Here is a 21,615-nt window from a genome sequence, read left to right on the forward strand (position 1 = left end):
CCTCCATGCACAGACTCACAGTTCATAATTGATCGCGATCGGGATCTGCGTGAAACAAACTGACCCATTATCCAATGTTTCGTTTTATTTGGCTCGGATTCTTATTCCAATAGAATAAGCCGCCGCCATGTGTAAATTCTTTATAGCGATAGGTGTGACAGATGGTTTGATAACTTATTATGCATGCACGCATGAACATTAAACGTTGACCTCTGCTAGTCCATTGAACTGGAATCGATAACCTTCAGTTAACATTCAACCAATCACATTGCACTATCACATCTGTCTACACAAAGCAATGTTGACAAAGGCAGGGCTCGTGCTACATGGACTCAGTGTCTCTTGATTTGAATCAGGTTGTACGCGTGTTGTAGGAGATGTGTTGGCGTTTTTTAATGTTTGAAGTACAGATGTTGATTTCGCACTGTTGAAGTTTAGCACATGGTCATCCGATCCCCAAGCTGATGAATTCTTACGTAGCGCGATGCAGGGAGTAAATAGCGCCCTCTTGTGTAATGCGTGGGGACGTTCTTGCATCCAAAACAAAGTATTGTAATGCAATTCTATTGCAGAAAAACGAAGGGTTGTTTAACTTGTTTAATTAACTTGGTATATAGGTAATTGAAACAATGTAATATGAAAACTGATATAAGATAAATTTGGTCGTCCCTGTTTTTCGATTTCCGCCCATGTTTACAGAATGACAATTCAGGGGTAAAAGGGGACAGAACAATAGATTACAAAAACAAAAGTGAAGTGTTACATATGAAACTTTATTTTATCACACACGTATAATGTTCATACCAATTTAAAAGTACAACAGTCTTAATGTCTCATAATACCCAGGTCATTAAGGTTTTTCTTGGAATAACTATACAAAATGTGTATGAGATTGCTGTGTGATATCTTACAAGATGAAAACGTTTACCTAATGTAACCGACAATCTATACACATTGCATTGCCTAACATTATTGTCATAATTCCAACGGGGAAACAACATCCAACATACTGATAGCATTAAATATGAATACTCATAAAGCTACTATGAATATTCATGTAAAATAGAAAATAAGGTACAGTACATCCAAAGTGGCTCAGAAGGCAAACATAAACAAAATAATTAATACGTGGACAAGGTGTAATGCTAATAAGAAAACCATTGTAGGGATACAAAGGTTTCAGAACAAGTAACCCTTCACAGTGACGACAAAATACATCTGGAAAAAACAAAACAACAGAAACTGCTGTTAAAGAATCATATAGGCTCTAATTATTCTAAGGTATAACAAGAGTGCCAAAATAATATTTTTGTCTTTTTGGATATATTTCATTAATGTGTATTACTGAGAAACTGGCTAGAAGCACCACATGGCAACAAAATATTATGCCTTCTTTGGGAATAAAAGGTTAATATTTTGTAAGAGTTTAAGTCTGTAAGACACTAATTTTCAAGAATCACAGGCATCATTAGAAGAAGCAACATGATTGGTAAACGGAAAATGAGACAACACGAATTGATAATTATGGTTTTCAACTTCTGCAATTTTTTTTCAAATAACAGTTTGCTAATGTGAAAAACTGATATAGTTGAAAATGCTCGTTTCAGCTACTTTTCACATATTAAAATGAATTTGTCTACTTTTATAGATTAGTTGTTGAGATTTTGAAATACATAACAAGAAACATACTATATAAGCAACTGATTTATATTCTGTTCAGACAAAAATCACAGATCAGAAGAGGTACATAAATTTCTTGTTCATTAGCAGGCATATCTGTGTTTAATTCTATGGAAAACATTTGTGCCCCAGTCCACCATAGAAAGTCATTCAGTCATCAATATCTGTATTTTGGAGTGTATGGGTGGAGAGATTTTTATTTTTGATAATGAATAACAATGAACCTGTTTTCTGACCATCAGAAAACCACACAACCCTTGTCACTGCACGGTATGCTTTATAACTTCCATGTTTCCTCAAAGTGTAATAATGCTCCTAAACTTCCAACATATGCTTTAGAAATCATAGCCAAGGTAAGCAAAATCAGTGTTCATCATGTGCTGACCCACATTTTCAAAACTATTTTGGTCAAATTGTTATCTGCCTACACCATTTCTATCATCCAATCAAAATACTTCTTAGTGAACGAAATTCCATATTTTATCAAATGAAACAAATTATTTTAAAGGAAACACTGAAAAAGAGGTATATTTGTACAGATTGGAAAAATCAAACAACTTCCCTGATTTAATAAAAGACTTGCACTTTTCCAAATCAACATGAACACTGCAATTTTGTTTTCTCAATGATATTTTTGTCAAAAACGAAACAAAAACGTTAAAACCTTCCTTTTTAATCACAAATGTGTCTTCTTGGTAAACATGCAAACCACTTACATACTCTCCTGAATATCTCTCTTTAGGGTACTGAAAACGCCACAGAAATAAATACATTATAGTTTGCATGGTCAAACAAATTACATTTTGTTTCCTTCTAATCCATAGATATACTTCACACATACTGGCCATCCAATGCAACTGTTCTCAAATGTTGAACATAACATTGTTAAAAAACAAATACAAATGCAGTCAAGGTCTCCTGAAAACTACTTCAAGATTTTTTCAAGATTCTTCTGGGGCAGGTTCAAAGACAACAAAACAGAAAAGTTCAGCCTTCATGAGTTTAAATGGTCCACTTTCTTTTCACATTCCAGTACTGGATACACTGTCTTAGATAAATTCAACTACATTTTTTTTTTTTCTTCCACCCTGTATATCTTAACATATTTTCCCCCATGAGCTACCAACTTGAAACTACACTTATTTTTTCTATATATCGCCCAAAAGAAATTCTGCGTCTGAAACAAACAGATAAAAAACAAAATGCAACACAAGTTTGCATGTACAAACAAAACTCCGCGTTGGACATACAAAAGGTCATTTTTAATCATCTGGTGCTGTTAGTATGCAGAACATTTGGCAAAGAATGTCTGTTTGGATGTCTTTAACCAAAATGGAAATAATAGAACTTTGAAGCCATGGCTGTTCTTTGGTACATAACGCTTTCTCCGAAGGCAATTTGAATTTTCAAGAGATTTATCAGGCTGCAGAAGCTACATCTCAAGCGACCAAAATTAGGAAGATCCGCTGAGGAGGTCCCATTCCATGTGTAGGTCATGTGTACTCCCTTAGTGCTGGAAATTTTCAAAACTTGGCTGAAAACCCTCTCCCCCCCAAAAAAAGTGGGTGTGTTCACGTGTGCATTCTTTTAATGTGAATGTTTCTCCAGAACTGTGCTTTTTCAGTTAAAAATATTGATGCAGGACACTGCACAATTGATATTTATGAACTAGTGCACATGTATATAACCTTTGGGCTGAGTGTAAAAGTTGTGGCTTCAGTGAGAAGTAACATGTGTGTCTACGGCCATGGAAGGAAGTGGCTTGCAGCTGCAGGCCACAGACGTGTACTACTCCAAGCCTTAGCCTGGTGATTCAAAAATGACTTGTCTTGGATCTCATACTTGGGAGTATTTCATGTAGCACCTTTCATAGTCTCTGCTCTGAACCAATAACACCCAGAGAGTCTCTGGTCTCCAGAGGGAGGTTGGGGAACTCTATCACCCATGCTTTAACGTCAGGTTCACTACCACTTCATTCACTATTATCCGACAAAAAAAGGCATAAATGTGAAATATTCTGCAATTGAAATACCGGATGTACACATAAAAGGAACTGGTTTCTATGATGAAGCAACATGACAGCAATTTTATGTGGAATATGCAAATCTGCAGTTGGACTTCTGCATTAATTACAATCATGCAGTTAACTGTGATGTTACAAATATGATTTTTTTTCCTTCTTACTCATAAACGTGACATTACAGTCTTTACTTCTGTACATGTACATGTATATACATACTGTTACATTTAAAACAGTATTTTTTTACTCTTTGAGTCCAATGCCGTGATATTGTTATGCTACGGGATGTGTTCATCAATCATGTTAGGTATCTTACAAATAAATACAAATTCCAATAAATAAATACAAACCTCTTTCCACTGACTGAAGTCATTTCCAAAGGATAATAAAAAGTCAGTAAGACAGCAGAATGTGGTACCCCGCTATTTACATTTAGCTTATTATGATGATGGGACCAGGTTTTCATCTGATCTTACAGTTGACATGAGCACCACTGTCTTTACGTCAAGGTTCAGGTTTGTCAAATTTGATAAACCCTATCAAACTTTTCTGACTACTTCTTTTCACTGACTTGGAGCTTTGAAATTGTTGATGATGTCAGCTCACCTGAGGAAAAAACTCACTCGATTCAGAGAACAGTGCTTCAAACAGGCGTGTTGTTGATATTTAGTTTCAGCAAGAAGTAATGATTGAAAGCAACTAGCTCAGCATGTTTTAATTTAGAAATGCCCGTTTTATGACACTTCTTCATGACACACTCCTTCCATCTATCAAATCTGCATACACTTCATACTGTACGTATTCAGCCATGAGCAAGCTTACTTCAAAGGCACAGTTTAAGGATTTAGAAACCTCCATGTGTGTGCATGCATTAGTGCATCTTCGCTATGAAATTTGCTCAAGTTAGCAGAAACTACTGAGTGGCTTTAAATTCTCTGTCAAGAGCAATGTGAGGTCAGTCCAAGATATTTATTCAAAGACGTAAAATGCAAACTGAGAACATCTGCCAGGCTCGATTTGTATCGCTAATTAAGTGACAAATCAAAATTATATCCAATACGGCTGTATCCCTTAATGTGTTCTTATGATGACACACAGACTTTTTTGTGGTTGATTCAAGAATCTTCCAGTGCAGCGCTTGAAAGCAGGGCAAACAGTATAGCATGGAATTGTCTGGATTTCTTCCAATGCTTCTAATCACCACATATCTGGATACATATCAGCCTTGGCTCAAGTAACTGGAGAGTTTCCCAATGCAGCGCTTGAAAACAGGGCAAACAGTACAGTATGGAATTGTCTGGATTTCTTCCAATGCTTCTATCATCACATATCCGGATACATATCAGCCTTGGCTCAAGTAATTGGAGTTGTTTGTGGGTTCTCACAGTGATGTCTCAGTTACAAACTTCTACTCGACTGTGAATCCGCATGTTTCCTCGATAGCGCATGTAAGTTTCTCTAGAAACTTCTCGTAGGACTCATAGGGTGGTATATCTAGCCGATTGAAACTGTGGGAAAAGGGAGATGATGTTCCTTTATAAAAAATCCTAGGACATCAAATATGAATAATGCTTCCTTGAAAGAAATCTTTTTAAAATTCTTCCATTGATTTTAGGGCAAAATAAAGGAGTGAATGATTTTTGATTTGGTCAACATCCTGCCAACTGCTGCAGATATCTAACATTTTCAAGATGTTCATTATCCAAGTGGCTATTAAATCAACAGTCAGTGCTCACATTGTCCAGACCTATTGTAGTTCGGAATGATTGGATTGCAAGTTGGCCAAATTTCAGTCTTAGCAGCTGTACATACCACAAAGAGAATAGAGAGATTTCTGCTTAAAATACTGCAGAACTTGACTTGTGACAAACTTTTAACTAGACTGATAAACAACCACAGCTGGTGTAGTTGACTTACCATGTGTGAGCCTTGGGCAAATCATTTGTACTAGCATCTATCTGATGAATAGTGAAGAGTCGTGGACCTGGAGCACCAGTTGAGCCTAGGAAAGAAATAGCACCTGTACCAGTAAACCACTATTTACACCCGTCTAGTTGAGTGAAAGTTCCATATACACTGTATGAAAGAGAGCGGGGTTCTGTGTTGCATCATTCGTTGTTCAAATTCCTGAAGTCATTTTAGCCTTCAGATAAAACTGGGCTGGTATTTTAATAAAAATAGACATCTTGGAACTATGCCAGAAGCAGTTATATCGGAGCAGTTGTATAATTTATGATTAACTAGGGTTGTACTGAATATCCGAACATTCGATCGATTATCAATATTCGAATATTATTGTACGAATTTGAAAATTCTAATTCAGAATTCAAGAAAAGGAAGGGAAAATTTTCTTTTGTTTTGAGTGAGAAAAATTGCAATATGGATGCTTATTTCAAGCAGATTCAAATGAAAAGCAACAGAAATCTTACAACAATTCAAAAAGTAAATTATTCATTAAATAATTTAAAAGGAATAAGAATTTTCAACAAGACAAGAAGTATTGTTTATCTCATAAATCTTGCTAAATCCTGGCTGGAGATACTCCTACATGCGAGAAGCTATTAGAGTGATTATAATGTACAATTGTGTGTGTTGGTGCACCTGATTTTGTATATGATTTGTTCATCAACAATCTGCTGGTTGGTACGACCAAATATTCGGATATTCAATTGAAGGTCAAATTTCGAATAGTGATTTATTCAAATTGACTCAGCCCTATGATTAACTTTAAGGAAAATAAATCAGAAATCCGTCTTCTGCCATTTTCACTTTTGGCAAAATAAATTGAAAGCAAGATTGAGAAAATCTGTGGATCAAAGGAAAAAGAGGATGTCTGATTCATTTACAAGAAGTCTGATTCTTGGCGGCTGCATGAGCACACTATTATCGGTTCAGTGTGCAGATGTACTGTTTCACATGGAACACTAACCTTGTAAAGCCTTGAAACCCTGCAGGGGTACCTTGGAGGTCCCTGTTACAAACTGTAGTAGTCTTGCTCTCTTCTCTTCGTCGAATGTGTTGACGGCCTTCCAGAACCATATAACTATGTTGCTTTCCTGATTGCACTGCTTCAGCCTCGTGTTGTTCTTCCAGTCTTCCAGGTCAATCTTGCCCAGACCATTGATTAATAACTAGAAGAAAACAGGGAACAGGGAAGGAGAAAAAAACAAGTTAAAGTCAGGGAAAAATTGCACTGGCTATATTAAATGTTTTCAAAAATAATACAGTACTTGCAAAACTTTTGTTTTTGCACAATTTCGTGAATAGGCAGTAATGTCTAGTCAACTACATGTACCATTTAGCATTAGAACAGAGAGCGAATATCAGAGGAGAGTGAATCACTGTCTGGACTTCAACACTATGGACAGATGGACTAAAATGCAGAACTAAATAAAACTGGTCTTTTGGTAGCGATGTTTCAAACTACTTCTAACCTATGACCAGCAAACTATGCTTGTGAAAATGAAATAAACGGAACTCCACAAAATTATACATGTACCTTTTACACGTACATTTTAAAGCAACTGATTAAACTAATCTATCCATGGCAAACAAAATAAATTGGGAAAAACTAGTTCCCAGATCAAGCTGAATCTTTACAGGTGGAGTTTGGCACAACATTTACCTCTAGTTCCCTCTCATCAAAGGATTTCAGCAGGTGTTGTGGGATCAGTTCGTTGACGCCCTTTTGTAAGGCCAGGAACTGTGGCTCAATCCCCCTCAGAAACCGCCACTGTACAAACAATCTAAGTTCAAAACACCAAGACATTATGAGTAAACATCCTTGATAACTAGCAGTTTGAATATCATACCACAGGTTTCCAGTTGTTAGTCGTATCTGCCACCAAATAGCAAATATCTACAAATTTGGATGGACCAGTTGGCAGGAAAATGTTTTAATAGCACTATGTAAAAATTTCTGTGGCAGCTAAAACATGCATTTTTTAGCTCAAGCTTTGGCTAGTTTCTGCAACGTGTCAGCTGGCACCCTGATACCGGTAGGCTCACTGGTGCTTTGCTCTTAAGACACACACCTGATATACTGTATGTGTGTATGAAAGTCTTTTTGTGAGATTGCGTTTCACCCCATTGGTGGCGCTGGTCAGAGGAAACACCAAGACTTGAATTTTTGGTAACTTTCAGCCGACACTTTTACGTATGACTATTCTCACTGATGGATCATAAAACAGAGATTTTTATTGAGCCTGACCTGTAATAAAAGACTTCCTTCAATATTGCAAAAAAACTGCTGAATTTAGCCTGGATTCCTTTTTTTCAAAGACATGGGAGTAGTTGATGTTGTTGAGGTAATACAACAGGAAATTCATGAGCGCTGTCATTGCCATGTATGCTGCACAAGATTTGAGCTCTTGTACACACACACACACTGCCCAGGATATCCCAAATTAAAAGATCTTTAAATAATGATTTGGTAGGTCTACCCAGGATATCATGTTTGTGGAACTGGAGGAGTTACAGTTTGTTTTCTTCATGCTTGAAAGTATGGCCTCTTTCTTGCCACTGGGTTATTACATCAAGAGTGAGTCAGTCCTTTAACGGGGGTTTTGTAATCCAAGACATCAACACAGCTTGTAGGCATGTAGTGGTTGATCTAAATGAAAATACTTTCACCTTCACAAAGCTACAGACTCCACTGCTAGGGGTGTAAAAATCAGGAGAAACTAAGGAGAAACTCTGCTCAGGCAGTTCTCAAGAAATCGTTTTGTTCTGGTGATCCACATGTTGACTTACTTCACGTATTCCTTCTTGTTCTCCTCTGTGACTGGGATGTTCTTGCCATTGGGCTTCAAGTCATGAGTCTGCATCTGCCCAAAGCTGTAGTGCTCCACGGCAAATGTGTTCTCAATTATTCCTGTGATGTCATTTTCACTGCAGGAAAAAAAAACCCAGCATTTGATGTAATTACAGTCGGTCCGTCTGTTAAGGGGTCAACTTGACTCAGTTTTGATACAATATTTCACTTTCCAAACTGGTAACTGAAGTGAGGTCTTGAAAATAATTGTTAATCTGTGAATTCAAGATGACACAAGATTTTAACAGTTGGCATTCTTTCCTTGTTTTTCTTGAGACATCTGAGCAGCTCACCATCAAGCATCGCTTTAGATCAACATTGGCAAGGAGAAGAATTTCAGTTTCACATGTTGGAAGTATGGTCTGGAAAAATTATTCTTCATGATGACCCATGATGTGATAATAACTTCAAAGAATGGCCAATAGAAAAATGCCGTAATACAGCATCTGGAGTACCAGTATACTTGTGGATATATGTAATTCATACGCAAACATTATGTTTGCTAAATTTGTAAGACTAAGACAAGTATACATGTAACCCACAATAATTAAAAAAACAACAACAGGAATGCTTGTGCTTAGGGGTTGAAAATCGTCCTTCAGGACGATATCATATAAATTGTATCTTAAAGGAACCTCATCATTGAAAAAATACCACAAACTGCATTTTATGGGAATACATATTTTTTTAACCTTTTTAATACTTTGATATTCTAGATATCTCAATACATATATCAATATATATTGTCTCCGAGGTTCTGGAACCGGGCACCTTGGGTTTGTACGCATAGTACAGAGTACCCGAAATTGGACAAAAGAGCTGGGCATTGTAAAAAAGAATGTACTCGGAACAAAAGACCAAGCTGTTGAGATTTGCCATCATTTTTCAGTTGGCATTAGTGGAGGTAATCCGTCATTGTTTTGAAACAGCATACCACTGTTTGTGGCATTCATTGCCAGCGGATTTTTAGTGGGGACAAAAGAGCTCGAGCAATGAGTGAAACAATACAGCTGTACGCTAATCCGGCCGCATCTGAAAGGATGCCACTGGCATTCCTCAACGCACTTGGCTAATCTCGGGAACAAAGGAAATTATGCAACACCGCACAATCTGGGCTCTCTTTACTAGGCGGCAGGCCTGGCTGAAATACTCGGGCATCAGTGGAGGTTGCCTGTCAGATTAGAGTAGCCACCAGACAGTCATTCATGTGGGTGTAAATGTCCAGTAAATGAAGTAATGAATTTTTGAAGAATATTGAAAACAGAAAATCTTGAAAATTCCCCAGGAACTCATCCCACACATGCAACTTACAACTGGCAGAAAGTGGTTAAAAGGACAATGAAAACTTATGTGTAAAAATGAATGATATGACTGAACTTACAGCATCCAGACTAAACTTCTGTAGACTTCAGGGTCAACACATTCCATGTCTTCTAAACTAACAGGCTTTCCTAAGAGTTGCTTGTAGAAGGGCATTGTGAAGCCTCCATCTATGTAGTGACCATGGAAGATCGCCATGCCGATGATACGCCCCACAAAATGGAAATATGACAAATGTTCCTGCGGGAGAAAAGGACTAGGAAATAAATTACTGGCCTGACAGAACTTTGGGGTAATTTGGGTGTTAGTCACTATAATTTGAAGGTCACGGGTTGCTATATATTGGAACTTTAAGCTATTTTAAAGAGTTTTCTTGTTTGATAATTGGTGGAAGTCTTAGATAGCTTAACAACAAATACAATTGGAACATAAGCCTAGCCAGTCACAAACTCATTTCAACCTGTTAATTTATTCCAAAAATCAGTAACAAAACCTTGGAAAGGAACAGGTGATTTTGATGTGAAAAAGAAATGCCGCAAAGGTTAAAAAAAAATTCAAGTTTCATTTCACCATTTTCTTTAACTTTAAGCAAACCTCAGAAATTAGCCCGGCTCCCACTTTGTTCTTCATTCTGCCCTTCCAGAAAATGCAACCTACCGGGTTGATTCCTGAGTCTGGATTGATTTGAAGTGTGTAAATATCATCTCGGGAGTACTGGAAGAGACCATAGTACGGGTTAAGCATCTCATGGGAGAGGAGGTATAGCCACTCTCTGGCGATACCCCCATAGTCCAGGCCCTCTTCTGACTTGAATTTGATCATTAGTCGCTTCCGGAGGTCCCTGGGCTTCATCTTCATGACTTGTCTGTATGATTCCTTTGACACAAGGGATAAACCAAGAAAATTCAGTACAATTTTCCACGTTTGGCCACAAATTAAATATTGTTTCAAAAAGGAGTGACCGTGTGGTTCCTGAAATAACAAAATGGAAGGAGAGATGATTCAGGAAGTTTATCAGCTACAGTTACTGAATTCATGTTTTTCACACTTAACCAGTGAGGTTTTAAAGGAAATGTGCATACAGCTTACCTATACTATTCATGGCAAAATACATCAAAATTTCATCTAGTAAATTAATTTCTGAATTCTTCAACAGAGCTGGAAAGTATGATTTAGCACTGTTGATATATTTTCTTATATAAATTTAAAAATGACTTCCAATGAGAAAACAAGATTTGATCAACAAATTGGTCACATTACATTACATGATAAGCAGTGTGTGTGTGGTATTAAGAGAAATTGGAAAAAACCCTTTAATTCTGGACTAAGACAGCCAAAGAATCGCTTCATGTACACGTACATGACGGTTTTTCCTTCCTTTCCTTTTATCTCCCTCTCATGAACCTTGAGGCGTTCTCTGCAGACTCCCACCCAGCCATATGGTGATGGTTATCAGATGTCAGATGTGTCATGCCATTCGTGTATTTCGTCTGTCTGGTATTAATGCTATACATTTTTTCATACAATCTGTTGCTGTGTTTCAGCTGAATTTTTACTTTGTTTATCGATTCTGAGAGGAATCATGTATATTTATCTACTGGTGGAACTGTTTCTCATTACATATGCAAATGAATTACTAAAGTAACCTGTGACTGTGATACACACATATTTTTTTTCTCATTTTGTGGAGCACTAAAATTTATCAGCATGAGAACATCAGCACAAACTGACAGATCAGTAATTGATGTTTCAGGTGGAAAGGGCGATAAATATTTAATAGCCATTCATTATTAATGACAATATAATCCTGCACTGAGGGCAAGAAAACACCACTTTAAACTGTCTCACAAAAAACTCTTTGTGAATTATTGCCTTTGGCCGTTCATTTTTCTTTCAAGTCATGCCCTTCCCACCTTTAAATCCTCACCTCAAAGATGTTTTCTCTAGAAACTTCCAATCTGCAATGTCCTGTCTGTGGTTGTAGTGATGAGAGTTCTGCATGTAGTACCTTCAGTTTCTGCACAACGTCTCTAGTGTACTTTGGTGCCTGCGTTGTCTCCAAATTACCATTGGTCCTGTAAAAATTATCAATTTTTAGTTAATGAAAATGGACTGTTATCCTCACTAACTCTGTAAATGAAAGCTTTGTACAGTAATATTTTGAAACAATGGAATTCTTCGGATTCACTGAAGAAACTCACGCCTCCAAGAACTAATTCAGTTGGAAACATGTAAATTTATTATTCCTCACAAACATTTACAAGGGACTAAGCACACAGGCTTACAAACAGAAACTTGTGAAGGGAAAAATAACACAGATACACGTATCAACCCATATTTCAGATAATACACGATGACATGCAGTCATCCAGTTACAACTCCTTTCTCTTTGATGTGTGTCAAAAACCCCCCAAATTTTCGTATCTCCCTTCAATCAATCTTCTTACATCATTCCACAGATAACTCATAGTGAAGATATATTTGAATATCTGTTCATTCTTGCTTGTATATGCTGTGCTTAAAGAAGGGACGGCATTCATGGCACTGGTACTTGATACAATTATTATTTTTTCTTGAAAATTCCTTAGAAATAGGCTTTTTTGAAGCAGACTGCATAACGAAGAAACAGTGCAATCTTCATAGTTTCTGGGTGATTTGGGAACTTTTTGTTTACAATTAGTGTCTTAATTCTTCTGTACTAAACAGAACTGATAAAAACACGTCTGGGACTGCTTTATTTGACTCACTTGTTGAGTGCCCGATTGATTATATTAGCGTCTAGTCTTGGGTCGGTGAATTGCGTGGTTCTGCTATTATGGTCTACATAGTAGACCCTTCCTGTGGGAGTGTGTCGGACTTCCCAGCCTGGCGGCATTGTCCCTAGATCAGCTTCGTTGATGGTAAAATCTCGAGGTAATCGCGGGTCATGCCATGTGCTAATTCCTGTCTGCGAATGAAGGAAGTACACCTGGCCCTGTGCTGTGGTTCTTTGCTCTGTAAATAATGGTGAATGAAACAGGTGAATATGATTTAGGACTTGGCATGGATGAATGGCTTTTCCAAAATGTTCAACTCACAAGGTCTGCTGAAGACAGCTTCCTGTTTGTCAGAGTTGCAATAATATTAGAAGTTTAAATTGAGTTATGGTCATTTTTTTAATTAAAAGTTTCACACCAATTTCAATGAAGTGCTAGCAACTCAAAAACCAAGTTTAATTCCAATAAAACACAAGCTGCCAAAAATACTACTCAGAAAATAGCTGCCTAAGCCTTGCTTAATACACTTGCTCTTTCATTCAATACATCCAAATACATCCATTCTAATACATCCAAAAAATGTACACCTACATGTACATTGACTGCAAAGATGGTAATTTTTAACTACTTTTAAAAGCTCTGAAAAGCACTTGTTTCAACTGCATTTGAATAATACATGCAAATGCACATCACCAATTTCTTTGACTGAATGAAATTTCTGTTAAAACTGTAGGATTCACGACTGTCTGATAAAAACATTTTATCTTAAGTACAAGAAAGGATAATTGAAGGTTGCTCAATACCCAAAACATACCATAGCCCTCTGGAAGTTCTCGGCACTGGTGCAATGTGGACCTGTTCATGTAGTTACGTAATCTCGAGGACTGCCTTCTGCACAGAGCATTACTTGATGAACTAGAAGAATCACCCGAGATGCTAGTACTCTCTTCACTTCGGTCACCTCGTCTGCATGAGACAGGCCGACCACGCCCATTGACCTCTGACCCTGATAGTGGTGGACTATTACGACTGGCTCTGCTGGAACAGGCACTTTCTGAGGCAGGTCTTTTTTGTGTGACAGAAAAAAATAAAAGCTTCAGATTGCTAAAAACTTCCCCGTCAAAACAGTTTGGACAAATGGATTGAAATCACCATATCTCACTTTCTGAAGTGGCCATTTCTTTCTCAACAATGACAAAACAACAAACCAAAATTGACCATGCTCGACACACACAGGCACCTTGTCACTCTTGATTACAGGTTAAGTGTACTGCCTTATGGCTGTTACATGTATGTCTGACTACCTGCACACCTTACTGTTTTCCAAGTAAAATGATTTTGTGTGCCGTGTAAGTCATGATTGCAAAAATGCAAATGTCCTACATTGTACATGACAGAGGTGCCAGTTCCTAGGGCATCATGGGTATTTCCATAAGCTCATGAAGAACCAAGTGCCAAAGGACCAGAGAGAGGAAAGATTGCATGTATAATGTATAAACATGCCATTTAGCAAAGGGCATAACGTCTACATGTATGCATAAAAAGCCTACAGTACAATATGATGGTGAAAACACTTGCAAAAATGTACAGGTATGTGCTCCAAACGGTAAACATACTGATGTACATGTACACATTAATGCTATAATTACCTCATTTCAATAAAGAGTTGCCCCCAAATTAAAGTCATTAGCCAGAGATGAGCATCAATATTCATGCAGGTAATGTGTTACCGGCGCCAAGAATGGCTTTGGTGTCCTCCATTAAATAATGGATGGTATACTCTGTGTCATACTAAGTCACGTACATGTACATGTACTACCGGTACTGTACACGTGTATGCTGTACACATCTGATGAAGACCTTTAATGCAATACGCACTTCCAATAAGTAAGAAGATATTGAAAATGATCCTTGTCTGGGGTTAATGATTCCCATGTCCTTGCAGGTGATTATTTTTCCAGTAACAAGGTGAGCTTTGCAGATGTGCAGTCCCTTCTGCCACAAGTTACTGCTGACTTGACGTCAACAGTAGCCACAAACTGTTTTAAAGGCAAGTCTTTCCTGTTTTGCGTACTTGTATTAAACTGGGCTATTCTATACATGTACATGTACTTATGTACCGACATGTACATGTACAGAATATGCCGTAAAATGCCAGTAACTGGAGAAGTGATAACACAAATTTTAATTGGTAGAAAGAACTCATGCAGTACAATTTCTAAGGGCATTCGTTAATGGTGTCGTTGGGAGTGGGCTACCTTGTTCTTTCACCTTTTCAGAGTGGGTCATTAAAACAGAAGATGTGGATTTTAACCAGTGTCATCTGCAAATGACCAGTTGAGAATGACAAGGTGATACTTCGGTTACAAAGCAAAGAGGATAGGTTTCAATAATTCTGCACACATTTCAGAGTCCTTTGATCTTTTGCTGGGATGATTCGTCATAGTTTTTATGCTTCATGTGACGCAAGCCTCCTGGACAGAGCTGGTGGAATGATTTTGGAGGGTGAAATGTACATGTGAAGTGGGGACAAAATTATATAATTTTCAAGAAGTTGGGGTGGAAAAAAGTTTCCCTTCCTCTGCCAATGATTACATAAAAAATGGATTAAATACTGAAGCAAAATTCGGAGACAAGATAGTCAAGAGAGAATTGTTTCACTGTTTACCTTGTTGGTCTCTCCCATTGTGTCGCTCTTGTAATATGATTTACAAAGTACACTCTACCCGATGTTGATGTTCTCTCTTCCCATCTAGACCAAAGAAAGACAAATGATTTTTTCAACTCATCAATCATGGAAACCACATACAGGTTGAAAGGACAACCTGATGACAACATAGAGCTGCTTTCAGCTTTCTCCCCAAGGCCATGTTAACAAGTCTGAATCTTGCGAGAACCTAACATTTCAATAACAATACCAGAATTCTTGCCAAGTCAGATAACAAGCACATTAAAGAGCACCTCTGAGGAAAACATGTTTTCCTTTATTTCATCTGTTCAAATAAATATGGAAGTATCCAAATTGAACGCAGTGTCATTTGTCTTCAGAGCTTAACTACATGTACATGTATAACAAGCTAAAAAGGGCTTTTTTTCTGTTCATGCCAAGACGCGAATTCTAAATGTACATGTAGATTGCGTCATTCGAAGAAAACAGAGAAAACGAAGGGAACCCTCGCCCTGTGTTCATGGTGGATAAACCCTTGTGCATACCAAACAATGGCTACATGCATTGTACAACACACGGTGAGGGTTCCCTTCGTTTATCTGAGATTCAGAATCAGAGAAAACACATTTGCCTTAGACGTGGTCTTTAAGGTCAGACACCAGACGGTCACAACCTGCACTTACTACAGTTTTAAATTGCCAGACAACTTGAAGAAATAGAGTAAGTTTTTGGTAAAATTCTGTTTTGTTAATTTTTATATTAGGCAATTTATTTTTGTGCACCCATTTTGTATATAAATGGCAATGATGACCAGAGTGAAGTGTCCTTTACATGTATTTTCTAAAAAATGCAAAATACCTCACCAGAAGTTCAGGGGAAAAAAAACGTCAGAAGTAACAGCAAAGACTGACCCTTCCGGGAGTTCGTTGGGATCCGCTGGCAGCAACGCAGGTGCAATACTCCTGGAGTCTACCACAGCACTGCTCCCTGTAGCCAACCCTCTGTCTCTCGATGTGATACTGATGACGATTTGGCCCCGTATGTTGTCATTGTCATCAGGATTTTGTTTACAGAGATCCAATCTTTGGTCTGCAGTGAAGGATCAACAATACAATAAATCTGAGGTTGGACAGGACGAATCTTCCAGGCTGAAACTTTAAAACGTCTTGTTAAATGCCTTTCTTTAAAATAACTCATTAAAATTCGGATGTACTGAACTTGATCTGATAAAAAAAATTACTCCAAAAATCCTTATATTCAAACAGGTCTACCAGTATTTCAAAATCAACAGCCTTTCCATCACTTGCATAAAGTCAAAGTTATATTCTCCTTCCACATTTTACATATATTTGCAGTTGAATGGAAAGTACTTTCCTCACAACACACTCTACCAGTATTTTGCTTGAACAACAGTTATTGTGTTAATGCATGGGCCTCCCTTATTATAATATTTCCACGCTACTCAAAAAAACAAAACAAAAAAAACCCAAACTGCCCCAACTCTGCATCCATTAGGCAAGTTATTTCTGAAGATGTTGCTAAAATATTAGTGCAAAACCTGTTGATGTACCGGTAAAGGGGCTCTGTGTTGTCATATTACATACAGTATCTTGATAAACTGCATGCGGCACCCAGTCTAGACATTTCAATTACCTCATAACCCTTCTAGGAAATTAGACTAATATTATGAAAGCCCCTCAGTATTAGCAAATTCACCGGCTGGAAATATCAGCCAGACTCATCATCTTCACTGACACAAATTGAAAATACCTTTTGATTATTCATTCAAGAACTGTAAAGGTCATGTTATAAAGTTGTGATTAGGCATGCCATACAGGTATTGCACTAAGCTCCAAAAGATAATTATTCCAACAACGCTCATGGAAATCTCGGTGTTAGGAGGCTTATTTTGACAATCCTGGCATGGCCATCATCTATGAACATTGGCTCATCATAGGAGGGTGATAAATATTTATTGATTTCTAATTCATTTATAAAGGCTGAAGTTTTCCCCGATATGCTATGTTCAAACACAACATATCCAAGGTACATGTAGCCCTTGATTTGGAAACAGAAAGAAAACTCAAAAGAATGTTTACAGCTCATATTGAAACTGAAAACCAACCTTTAGACAGCCCGCATACAACAGAATACCTTGAGTGTACAACTGCATGATTCATTCCAAGAAAATATTTCACATTTGAAATAAGTCATTGACACTTTTGCACAATGGAACATTGTTTGCTGCAGTACTGGTAAAAAGAAAAGAGTCAAACAAGCCCCTTCACCAAACAGGTGCATGAGTATTAATTAATGTGTGCTATAGAGAAGGCAGGTAATGTACGAATATATTTTGGACAGGTATACAGGTACATTACATGTACATGTAACAAGTCAAAAAGATTAAGTTCCAATGATGAGGATGCATGTTCATACATGAACGCTTACTGGAATGTTATAAAGCTTACTGGTAAAATTACTGTAAAGCTAGAAGTGTACGCATGTCCAAGCACAACAAATAAACCTTGAGTCAGGTTCCCCCATTTCTTTGCCTCAGATCCCACACAATTTCTTGGCAGTGTGCCGGCAACCTAGTTTATACATGTACATGTATGTGTACATGTGAGCAGACAAACAGAAAAGTTTCCACATCAGTTTCAACATTCTGCCTCTCACTACCGACTTGAAATTGCTCCCCTTGTCAACACAACAGGTCACGTGGCAGAAACGCTATCCTTCCTGCGGACAGTTGGTGCCAAGAATTGCACTTTTTTGCTCACAGTGGATGAATCACTGGAGCCAATAATAATCAGCAGTCTCAACACAGAAGTCATAATCAATGAGCATTTACACTGATGGCCACACTACTGTTTACGTGTGTTCTGAGTGGTGGCCATTAATGCAGCAAGAATGTGGTGAATGTTTGGAAGGGTCTCCTCGAGTCAAGTGGATGCACTTTCAGGGAAACTATGCCAGTGGACCAGGATTTACATAGTGCAAAGGCTGGGGTACAGACAATGAGCAATCTTGATGGGCAAAATGAAATATAAATTTCAATGCAAAAAAAAAACTCTTGTGGATGGCTATCATAAAAGACATGTAAGTAAATAAGAAAGTGACATATTTCTAAGTGTCTGGGGCCACATGTACATTTTCAATAAAAGTTCAAACCAATATTTTCCTCCACATTTTACTCACATGTGCATGAAATATTATTAAACCATTCACAACAACTGCAATGTTTGCATGCATGCCTCTGCAAGCTAAAGCCTCCTCCAGTTTTCATTCTCTAAAGAGCACCTCTAAGGAAAACATGTTTTCTCTGATTTTATCTGTTCAAATAAATATAGAAGCATCCAAATCAAACGCAGTGTCATTTGTCTTCAGAGCTCAACTATAACAAGTTAAAAAGGGCTTTTTTCTGTTCATGCCAAGATGCAAATGCTGAGTGTAGATTGTGTCATTCGGAGAAAACAAGAGGAACCCTTGCCCTGTGTTCGTAGTGGACAAACCCTTGTGCATGCCAAACAATGGCTACACGCATTATTTGGCAAGCACAGAGTTTATCCACTACGCACAAAGGGTGAGGGTTCCCCTCCTTTTCTCTGTTTTCTCAGAATGATACAATCCACATGTACCTTCAGAATTCGCATCTTGGCATGAACAGAAAAAAAGCCCTTTTAAATTTGTTATAGTGGTAAGCTGAGCTCTGAAGACAAATGACACTGTGTTCGATTGGGATGGTTCCATATTTATTTGAACAGATAAAATCAGAGAACGTTAGAGGTGCTCTTTAAAAAGCTGCACATGTCAGAACTACATGTAGTTTCCATACTGCAAACATTTAATTTTGGGTTCATGTTGATAGCGAAGTCAAATTAGACATTTACTTTTGAACTGAATATAAGAGAGGAATTTAAGTGGATTAATTGGGTTTTGATCCACCATTGTGAAAGCAGCATGTCATGCATTTGGTACATGTATTATACACCGGTATGTATATGTTGCTACTGTATATGCTCTTGTAGTTTTTTTTTTGGTCAGACACAATTTGACTGCAAAGCTTTCTTGATGAGAAACTTAACCCTAACCTGCTAGGGTCTTTTTACTAGGGCACATGCTCAATTCCCACAAATCCTCCAGTTGCCCAACTTCAAAAACTGCATTCATCCTCAATCCTCCAAAAATTCTCCATTTTTGTATTGCTTATGCACAAAATGGGAGGTTCCTAAATCCTCAATCCTCCAAAATCCTCCATGGCCCTACTTTGGTTTTTTGGGGAGGAAGGAGGGAGGGTTGGGCACATCAGGTTGGTTGATGGGGTGAAGCTGGTGGTTTTTTTTTTGGTAGAGTTGGCTCATGGCTTTACTTTTGTAATCAACAAAGAAGACATGTGTCTTTGTTTAATAACACACTGCAGTTGAGGATTGTATAATTTATAACCAGACGTAGTGAACAATGGAACACACTGTTCTTGGGTACGGTACATGTATATTGTAAACAGTATAATGTGTCACCATATGCACCACTATGTAACTGATTTTTCATACAGTATATGTACTTCATTCAACATTCAACCTCAATCCTCCAAAAACCTCAGCTTTTATATCAACATTGATCCTCAATCCTCCGAAATCCTCCATATTTCACTTACTATTCATCCTCAATCCTCCAAAATCCTCCAGTGTTTGTATCATCATTTATACTGAATCTTCCGAATTCCTCCAAAACCACCTTGAGGATTTTGGAGGACTGAGGTGGGTTAGGGTAAAGGCCGAGAGGAAACTACAGTACACTGTACATTGAACATGTACATGTACCAGTACTTTAAATTACACATTGTACATGTATTGTACATGTATATGCACAGCCCAAACCAATCATGCCAACATGAACCATGCTGTGGAAAAACTGAAGCAAAAAAACTCAAGTGGTTCTCTCTAATGCATCCATATGTGCACATACATGTACCGACCAGTACACTGTACCGTACATACATGAAATACTGAACTCGTACAGGTAGGGTACCTCCACGTGCTTGTTCTGCAATTGTGACAACCAAAGTATTCTTATCTGAGCACCAAATGTGGAAAGTACAAGTACCACGATGATAAATGACATCAACAATTCAGGAAAGTTCACATCTAACGGACATATTGTATAAACGGATGCCAAACCCCCTCAGACACTATACTATTGTGTTTCAGCAGGGTGGCAATGTACTTTAAAATGTCTGCCACATGTGCACAGGGACTGATTTTATTATTAAAGATATGGAAGTAATGCAGTGCTACATGTACACTGGAGCAACATGTGTATTGGTAAAACCAAGATACAAAACAGAAACCAAAAATAAAAAACTGCAAAAATTGAAAGCTAAAGTACATGTTAAGGGGCTTAGGTGATGTTTAACAAATATCACTGTTGGAAGAAAGACTCTCATACTACATGTACATGCAGTCAATCCAACATTTCATTTTACACACCTGGTGATATGACTAGTTTTGTCCATTTTCAACCACTATACTTTTTGACTCCCTGATACATGTGTCCAGTCAAGACAGCAACAGACTGCATTTACAGCAACTGCAATCTTCTGAGATACCCGGTACTTCAAAATCTACCAAGTAACTTGGCCGATTTTAAGGGTGGAGGCATGTAGAGCCAAGCCATTACTTTAATGCCAGGCCCCCCTTGAAATTTTGAAGTACAAACATATACTGGTACATGCTAATAGTTTTCTGCATGCCAACAAAGATACAGATGCCAACAATAAATCAGCAACTTACATCCTGTATCTTTAAGTCTCTGGATTGCATGGGATAGAATCTTGATGCAGCCAAGAAATCCGGCCCCTTGCTTTTTGTGGATCTTCCGATGGTTCCACACGCTGATAGTTATGCTGTCATTTTTACCTATAAATCTGGTATACAGAGAGGGGATTGCAGAAAAAAGAAGATAATTACATGTAATGTTGAGATACTTTTAGATGTATTATAATATACATATTGGCATGTGTTTGGGCTGCAAAGCCAGAGAATACTGTCAAGGCTGAAAATGAATTGATTGATGAGTTGAAATTTGGGGCTTCGTCTAGTATGAACGACATACATGTATGATTGAAAGGCATAAAATAACGCAATGTCAACTGGTGTGAAATTCTTGAGAATCAGCGATTCCAGCATGCCCTCCCAGTGGGGTTTGGAACAGCTTGTGGTTACAGAGGTGTAATTTGACTAGTGGTATGAGAGGCACACCCAACATTTTCTCAGCAATTAACAGTTTCCATGAACTAGTGATTCATATCCTCACACAAGCTCTAATGATGCATTCGGTATGTTACCCAAATTTGACTGAA

General features: G+C 37.8%; 1 protein-coding gene across 1 annotated transcript in view; it reads right to left on the minus strand.

Moving 5' to 3' along the window:
- Window positions 1-752: 752 nt before the first annotated feature.
- LOC110973633 (E3 ubiquitin-protein ligase SMURF2-like) overlaps window positions 753-21,615 on the minus strand; it is a 34,394-nt gene continuing 13,531 nt past the window's right edge. The window contains exons 4-16 of the mRNA XM_022224588.2: window positions 21,047-21,180; window positions 16,169-16,346; window positions 15,258-15,341; window positions 13,404-13,654; window positions 12,581-12,827; window positions 11,761-11,908; window positions 10,491-10,709; window positions 9,895-10,073; window positions 8,453-8,590; window positions 7,326-7,446; window positions 6,630-6,831; window positions 5,618-5,702; window positions 753-5,208 (exon numbers count right to left, since the gene is read on the minus strand). Coding sequence (XP_022080280.2) covers window positions 5,109-5,208; window positions 5,618-5,702; window positions 6,630-6,831; window positions 7,326-7,446; window positions 8,453-8,590; window positions 9,895-10,073; window positions 10,491-10,709; window positions 11,761-11,908; window positions 12,581-12,827; window positions 13,404-13,654; window positions 15,258-15,341; window positions 16,169-16,346; window positions 21,047-21,180 — 2,086 coding nt within the window. The 3' untranslated portion in view covers window positions 753-5,108. The remainder of the gene's footprint in view (window positions 5,209-5,617; window positions 5,703-6,629; window positions 6,832-7,325; window positions 7,447-8,452; window positions 8,591-9,894; window positions 10,074-10,490; window positions 10,710-11,760; window positions 11,909-12,580; window positions 12,828-13,403; window positions 13,655-15,257; window positions 15,342-16,168; window positions 16,347-21,046; window positions 21,181-21,615) is intronic.

The sequence above is a fragment of the Acanthaster planci genome, linkage group LG07 (genome assembly GCF_054643075.1).
Source record: "Acanthaster planci isolate LZ-2023a linkage group LG07, COTS_SCS, whole genome shotgun sequence".
In the NCBI taxonomy this organism is placed as follows: Eukaryota; Metazoa; Echinodermata; class Asteroidea; order Valvatida; family Acanthasteridae; genus Acanthaster; species Acanthaster planci.